The sequence below is a fragment of the Carica papaya genome, chromosome 6, assembly GCF_054855325.1.
Source record: "Carica papaya isolate Zhongbai chromosome 6, ASM5485532v1, whole genome shotgun sequence".
Lineage (NCBI taxonomy): Eukaryota > Viridiplantae > Streptophyta > Magnoliopsida > Brassicales > Caricaceae > Carica > Carica papaya.
This window is the reverse complement of record NC_142314.1, coordinates 3,755,164-3,763,343: the sequence shown is the minus strand read 5'-3', so window position 1 is coordinate 3,763,343 and position 8,180 is coordinate 3,755,164. Positions and strand designations below refer to the sequence as shown.

Sequence of the window (8,180 nt, the reverse complement as noted above, 5' to 3'; positions counted from 1 at the left end):
ATTATATTTAGAAGTTTTACTATTTATTTATATTAAAAATTATATTACCTGCCAAATTTAAAAGTATACCAAAATTAAAATAGTAGAATTAAAAATTGCATTAAAATCAAAGTTGATCTAAAACTTATTTTAACTACCTTATAAATATATATATTTGTTAAAATTAATAAATTGAATTTGATAAAAATAAAGTTTCATTAACATTAATGCATTTTAGAAAATGTAAATTTCATTTATTTAAAAATTATTTTCTATATTTGAATTAAATAAATTCTAAAAAATAGCCTCGTTTGCTATTAAATATATAGCAAAAAAAAAATACGAGAATAAAATAGAGAACCACAATGAAAGGGATTGTATGGTAGAGTTGAGACCATACAGAATATAATGGCATAGGTAGGCTCTGCGACCTGCGGCGACCATCGGGAAGGGTTACGTTCCCAAAAAGACAACGAAAGCACAGCCATCGTAATTATATTTACATTTAATTTTTATATATACGCACCAAAACAGCTGATTCGCCGTTCTCATTCTGCTCTTCCTCTTCGCTTATGTCTTTAGTGTTTGGCTCGCTGGAATTCCATCATCAAAGGTGGAATTAGGAATTCGAAGACAATATTCAAGGACTGATTGAGTGGTTGTGCTATTTCCTGTTAGCTTAGATATAAAGCAGGGAGTAATCAATTGAATCCAATTGGCCGGAGCCGATTCGGCGATCGAGTTCGATACTTTTATTCGCTAAATCAATGGAGGATTCTGCTAACAAGGTAGAGGAAGAAGTGAGGAGATTGGTGGAGCAGGCGAAGGAGTTGCAGGAATCAGCTGCCTCGTTGATATCCAGGTCCTCCAGCGAAGAGCAATCTCTTCGCCAGAGGGCTCTTTCTCTTGACTCCTCCATTCGGCGCCTCCGTTCCTCTATTCATTCCCTTCTCGCCAACAAGCTTTTGGATCCCAAGCTCGCTGACAGGGTATGCTTCTTTTTTCTCTCTTTCCGTCGTTTTCTTAATCTCGTTCTTTCATACTTTGCTAATTATCAATTCCGGAGAGGTGCAGCTGGAGGAAGATTTGCAAAGAGCCAGATGCATGGTGGCTGATGGAGATGCCGCGGCTTTTCTTCCTGCCAAAACACAGGGTATTCTTTACCTCTTTCTTTTGCTTTTCTATTTCTTTTTCTAAGAAATAATTTATTCATCTTTTCTCATATTATTCATCCAACAATTGAAATTACCTCTACTAGATTTATCATTTTAATTTCTAATTTTTTTTGCAAAGTAGTATATTTCTGTACCCTCGGGACATTGTAGCTGATAATTAATGACTTTGTTCTCGTTTTTCTTCATAAATATTGACAATGAGGATGATAGTCGTGTCGTTTAATTTACCAGGACGCTTCCTCAGAATGTTTTTGGGGCCTATAAATGTGCGAGCTTCTCGCAAAGATGTTCAGCTCAAGGTTAAAGAGGAGTACAACAGTTACAGAGTACTGCTTCTTCTTCTTAAACTCCTATTCGTTTCCCTTATTCACTTCCAATGCGTGTCACTTCTTCTAATTTCTTTTACCATGCAGTTTGCTGTTGTTTTATCTTACCTGCTCGCCATATTCTCTTTTTTTTTTTTTTTTTTGAAAGTGTCATTATTAGCTTTAGCATCATTACCCGCTTGCTTAAAGTGGGATATTTGTTCATTAAACATTATGCTTTCAGAATTTTATCTACAGAACATATTCTGTTAGACTAGAACCCACAGCTCTATTTGTGAATCTCACTTTACACGTCTTAAATTCATTTTTTTTTTTTTTAAATAAGGTTATTCTTTCTTTTCTTTGCATATTGATTAGCTGGCTATCCTCCATCGGATGATGTTGGCCTTTCTCTCTGTTCGCACTTCTCTTTTTTGGGAGGATATCTAGTTCTTCTTTACTATATTACTGTTTTTCTATCTAAGAACGCTTATTTTCTACATAAAAAAATGATTTATCTTAAATGATACATATTTTCTCCTCTTTAGATATGATTGTCTTGGCGCAACACACAATAATATCATCTATGTAGGAAGCTTATCTTATAACTTGACTCAGCCCTCATCCACTCAATCCTAAGAATTGAGTTTTCATTATAATCGTCCTTGTGAATTGAACTCTACCTATAAGAAGAATGCGAACTGCTATCTCAGCCAAACTGATGCTAACACTACCATCTCCTTGGAGCAGGATAGAACTGCACTTCTGTTCCTTCTTTTTCCAGCAAGCCTTCTTATTCTAAGATCTTGGGTATGGGATGCGTGCTTGCCAGCATTTCCAGTTCAGCTCTATCAAGTACGTACTAACTACTTCTTGTCACTCCCAGTTAAATGTTTGGTCAACTCAATATTATAGTGTGTTTGCATGTGTATATATATTGGATACATGCAAAGTGTTATTTATGCAATTTACATAGAGAATTTGCTTGTCAGGCATGGCTCTTGTTCCTTTACACTGGTTTGGCTCTGCGAGAGAACATATTGAGAGCAAATGGAAGTGATATTCGACCATGGTAATTACATTGATCTTTTCTGTTGTTTAACCACGGTTGATCTTTCAGTCACCATTCTTCTGTTCATTCTCTTTACTTTTTTTTTCTTGAAAAAAAAAAAAACAGATGTCACTGGGGAACATTTTGGTTTGCTCCTGTTTCTTCTCCAGGTTTAGATATGTCAATTTTCTGTCCTTAAGTGAGACTAGTTGCTTGATGAAATGTGTGATACATGAGATTTATGTTTTTAGAATATTAGAATATTTTCTGCCTGCTAAGGTGATCACATTTTGCAAATATCTGCTCGATACCGTATAATAGGTGTTTTCAATTCTTAGATTAGCTCTTTTATGTACATCTTTCTTAATTGTTTAACTATGTTACAATTAACTCTGGTTCTGCAGAGTGCTCACTTTGAATGTGTTAGGAAACAAAAGTGCTCTCAGATGACACTTTGATGATGAAAATGAAAATCTCAATGTTAGAGAACGATAGTCTACGGCTGAAATTGTGTTCCTTTTAACTAACTGACATTTATATGTAACTGACTCCAGATATTGGCTCAATTTCTTTCCAATCGTTGAACCTTTTTTTTTAATCTTAACCAAAGTGTCAGTCCAATTAGGTTTATTTTCATCCCAATCCTTGATGCGTAAAACAGTAGCATATGTGACTGAGTTTTTTCCAATAGGTCGATTATGATTTTGTCTTCATAGTGTGGGAATCGGCAGTAAGTGTTCTCAGATATTGTTTTATCTTCATCAACACTCATTTTTTGTTGTTCGTTGCGGACATTGACAGGCAAACACTTTCTTTTTGTTATAGGTGAATAATGCTTAGTAGCCCTGAATAGATTTCTCCACTGATCCTTCCTTTTAAGTTCTTTCACATAGCATTGACCTATGGATGCAATGGTCATCCAGAATCTTTCTGGAATTAGTGAGCAATATTTGATTTAATCTTATGAGTGGTTGGTAAATATGGTTGCCTTATTGGATGAAGTAAAATTCGGAGAAACATACAAGACAAGCTTGAGATAAGCAATTGTTCTGAAGTAGGTTTTGAGGGACCAGGGAGGAAGGAATTTCTTTGATATATTTTAGGACTAATTTTAATTTAACTCCATTTGTGGTTTGAGGTATTCCAATTTGCAAAACTTATTATTTGTTTTGCCAACTCACTATCTTGTAGTTCAAACGTTACTCAAGCTCACTATCTCGTAACAAAAGGGTAAAAGAGAATTGAACAATATCCTTGTCATAGAGATTAGTTAACCGATTTAACTAATATCTCAACAACAAATTAGTGAGTAAACAAAGAAAGAAAAACACTAGGTCTTATATTGAAAAACCTCAAGTAAAAGGGATCAAACTGAAATTTGTTCTTCTTTTAGTTAGGACGAACTAGAGAAATGCTTTTGGATATGGCTAAGGGATAATTTAGTGGCTCTACTAGATCTTGCATATTTGTCAATATCCTATGTTGAAGCCCCTAATCTTGTTTCTTTGTTTCAATGCATATAGTTTTATGGTGGTGAGTATGGAGGTTCATTTGCTAGTAGATATTGTCTTGTATTGCTGTTAAATTAGTTCTGACAGATTGGTAGTGACATAGTGACAAATATGTCTAAAAGTAAAATATCTTTCATAGTTTAATGGTTTTGACCTTTTTCTTTGTTAAAAAAATTTCAACTGGTGTTTGACTTTATTTGCATCCATCTCTAATTTAACTACTTTTGACTTAATTTACAGCCATTATCTCGTTGTTCCTCCAGCTTTTAATTTATTCGACTTGTGATATCAATCTGAAGCATTTCAAGGCAAAGACTGTTTAGTGTTCAAAATACAGGCTTGCCAAAGCAAAAAGTGGATTTAAACAGTGGTTTATTGCTTGAAAGAGACATGACCTAGTAAAGATATAATTTTTGCCATACTTTAGTCCATTATTACGTCTGCATTATACTGCAATGATTAGATTAATCATGACAATGTGACAGCCATTAGCATAAAACTGGTGCAGCTGCCGGTGGATTAAAGTTATCACAGAGAAGTTGGTTGTTCGCAATGAAGAGTTTATTTAAATGTTTGCTGCTGGAAAAAACTATGAAGAGCTCATTGAAATGCTGTTAATAGGACATCAGTGTTGCTTTATGGTATACAAATAGGTTTTTTGCCTCTTCAACATCCACCTCTGGATGAAGTGATTGTTTAGAAGCACTGAGGGCAAAATGGTCAATGTCATTGGAAAATAGGCCGAAACGTACAATATTTCAGTACTGTTTTGAATGTTTGTAAAGCAAGATGGGAAAGATCACACAATATTTCTGGGGATCTCAAAGATTTTTTAATTTATAAGCGATGGGATAATATTATTGTTAGTATTCTTTTCGGTGTCATTTACTATATAGGTTAGGAATTATAGGTTTTTTAAAGATTAGAGATGCAGGTTTATTTAATGAAGTTTTAGTAATCCAAGGGCATTTCACTAATTTCTGTTTTTTTTTTCTTTCTAAAAGTGTAGGTAGGAGTCTAGGGTCTAAATTGTCATCTAGTAGTTTCTGGATTTTATTTGGTAGTAGTGTTATTAATGGTTTCAGTTGCTTTAAGTTTCCTATTTAGGTTCTGCTCCTAATTGAGTATTAATATTCTAGTCTGTAAATACTTTTGTAATCTTTGGAGGAGACATCATATGATCAATACAATCATTTGAAGAATTTTTTTCACCAGTTCATGTTTGGTCATTGTCTGGAAGTAACCATTTTTAGGTGTGAAAACCTTAGATATGATACCTTAAGCATAACCAGATTCTTAAGCAGGTAGATTATCTCAACTTCTACATCAATTGCACAAGTTGTCCATGAAAGTGGCTGTTAAATATGATAATATGCTAATCAAATGGGAGGATATGTTGCCATTGGTAATACTTACCATGTCAAGAGAATTTTGTAGTATCCATATACTACTGATTCTTTGTTGCTGCTGTGGTATTTATATACTTGTTCTTGAAGATTTTCTATTTGCATTATAATTGTTCCTCAGCTAATATTTATGGTAACCCCATGCTTAAGTATATTCATCAATACAATTTAGAGAGGAACATATATTTATGAACATACTTGTTTTGGTTGAACCTTTCTGGTATATATGTTATTTGCTTGGTTCATTTGTAAAATTTCATCAATGCAATGTAAGAAAATGTGAGCAAGGATTTTGAATGTGCTTTTGCAGGTGGATTTATCATCATTATTGTGCTATGATCATGGCCCTTGTTAGCCTGACATGGGAGATTAAAGGACAGCCAAATTGTGCTCAAAAGCAGGTTACCACTTTTTTTCTCTCTCTCATGGTTGATTATTTGTACATTTTGTTTGTTACATATCAGGTTTACCTTGCAGAGAGGAGTTCAACTTTTCCTTCAGTGGGCTATGATGCAAGGAATAGCAATGCTTCTGCAAAATAGATATCAACGCCAGCGACTATATACTCGAATTGCACTTGGAAAGGTCTTACTCTCATAATATTGCACTGTGAAAGTTTTCATGTTTATGCACATGCCATCCTAATGGACTTCCTGTTATTATTTCCAGGCCAAGAGAATGGATGTTGTTTGGGGAGAAACAGCTGGAGTTGATGGGCAGCTGTGGCTTTTATGTCCTATACTGTTCATTCTGCAGGTGATTTTTTTAGTTTAGCTGGTGTTAGAAAATTTACGTATAACGATGTTCTCTATTCAAATGATTCCCTCAAAGATAAATTTAGTTCCACTGATCATCTGTCTTCACCCTTAAATCTGTCATACCATCACTTCATGCTCTTGTTGCATGATATGTAACATGGGTAATCTGTAGCCCATACTTCTGTAGTTTAAGAAAAGCATAACATCCCTGAGTTCAGACCTTTCAATCAGTGAAAGAAACAGAATCTTCTTCTCTGGGTTTATCCCTTTCCTCTATTTATTGACCTAATACAAAATTTGCAGTCCTAATGAATTACTTCATGCTTCTATTTTTGCTTTTTAGTCCTAATGACACACCCCTAAGAAATATTGACATCTAGGATAGCTATCATATTCATCAGTAAGCAAGGAAGCTATAACACAATCAGTATGTGGAAAGTTGGCATTGCCATGTTTTCTAAAGAGCTTTGTGTTTTTGTATTGAAATTCTTCAAGTTCTAATGGCAACATAGTACTTAGTGATCTTGTTGAAACTCGCATATCATCAGCTAGATAAGCTGATTGGTTAAAATACTCCTTCTGACTAAGAAAGTGCGTAGGTCTCGGGTTGTGTTCTTATATTTTACTGAGTTTGAGAGATGGCCTCCATCTTTTATACGCCTTATTTGAATTGAAATCAGTTTATGGGGCTAACCTTGATTATATCATTTGTGCTTCTGGATCGGTTTTAGGGTTTTGAGGCCTATGTCGGACTACTATTACTGAAGACTGCATTTGTTGGTGTTGTTTCTGAGTGGCAGGTACAATTGTGTTCTAAACATTTCCGCAAAACCTCTTCTGTTCACTAGCTTATTCTATGTATGATAAAACCAGAAATGAAAGTGCTATACTGTTATCTGCTATAAAAATGGATCAGTAATAGGAAATTGTTTTTGGCAGGTAATTTTTTGTGGGGTCCTTTTGGTTTTGATGGCTGTTGGTAACTTCAAAAACACAGTACAGACTCTGATGGCAAAGTCAAGGTTTAAGGCAAAGATGAGAAGAACCAAGAGCAAGCAGGACTTGGATTAGGATTCCCTAATTAGGGTTTAGCTTACTGAGTTCTATAGAATCTCTTTTCTTAATGGTTTATTTTTGTTTTTGCTTGTCTTTTCGGGTTTTGAACATGTTTATGAGAGATGATGAGAGCAAAGAGAGTTTGTTCGTAAGATTTTGCTTTTCAACATAGGTCGAACATTTAAATGAATACACTGATGACTCGATAACTGCCACGTTGAATTTGAGCAGAAAGTAGAAAAACGTGAGGGGTGTGTAGAGATGTTCTTTTGATTTAATTTTTAGGGTGCTATTTAAGGGGAGTCCTCTTAGAAGTAGGGAGATGTGAATAAAATTGTAATCCACCTACTACGTATGTATGATTGGTTGATAAGGCGGGTGGCTACTTGGCTGTGCGCTCAAGCTGTGAGATTTTTTCTTCTACTAGTCTTTCATTGGCCGGCATTGAGCCAAGGACAGTTTAATACTTGTGGCTTGGCGTTTTTACTTGCTGTCTGTTAGTTGTTTTTTTGGTCAATTTAGTATATTTGGTTTTGCTTTCTTTAATGTTAATTTGTTTAGCCTTTAATTTTTTATGTGTACGTTCTTAAAAGTTACAAAAATGTGCTTAGCCAGTAACTTCTTTTCACCCTTTATCTGTCTCCCAATTTTTCCATTTTTTTTAGACCCGAAGGATATTTTATTTATTCTGTCGACGGTGGAGACTGTAGTTTGAAGAGCAAGTCTGTGGTGAGGGCAGCTTGGTGCACCTGAATAGTTGCAACTTCGTTTTACCGACCACTGTCAAAATTTTCGAGTTCGTTTTACTGAATAGCTCCTTTGGGTTGCACCGGCCCGACCCATGTAAAGGTTATGTTAATTAATCAATTTTACGAAATGTTCAATTTAATCTATACTGGCTATTTTTAGAATGAATACACGGCAAGAAGCACAACTGAT

The 8,180-nt window shown here is 34.8% G+C and overlaps 1 protein-coding gene across 2 annotated transcripts; it reads left to right on the top strand.

Annotated features, from left to right (window-relative positions):
- Positions 1–339: 339 nt before the first annotated feature.
- Positions 340–7,727, top strand: LOC110816499 (uncharacterized). Of its 2 annotated transcripts, XM_022044715.2 has the most exons (11): positions 340–468; positions 562–968; positions 1,054–1,132; positions 1,386–1,480; positions 2,210–2,314; positions 2,452–2,531; positions 5,738–5,828; positions 5,905–6,012; positions 6,097–6,183; positions 6,917–6,985; positions 7,125–7,727. In XM_022044715.2, exons 2-11 carry the CDS (start codon positions 747–749, stop codon positions 7,254–7,256), a joined length of 1,068 nt encoding a protein of 355 aa, XP_021900407.1. In that variant the 5' UTR covers positions 340–468; positions 562–746; the 3' UTR covers positions 7,257–7,727. The 2 variants fall into 2 exon arrangements, with proteins under 2 accessions (XP_021900407.1, XP_021900406.1); XM_022044714.2 differs by having other exon boundaries at positions 350–968.
- The last annotated feature ends 453 nt before the right edge of the window (positions 7,728–8,180 follow it).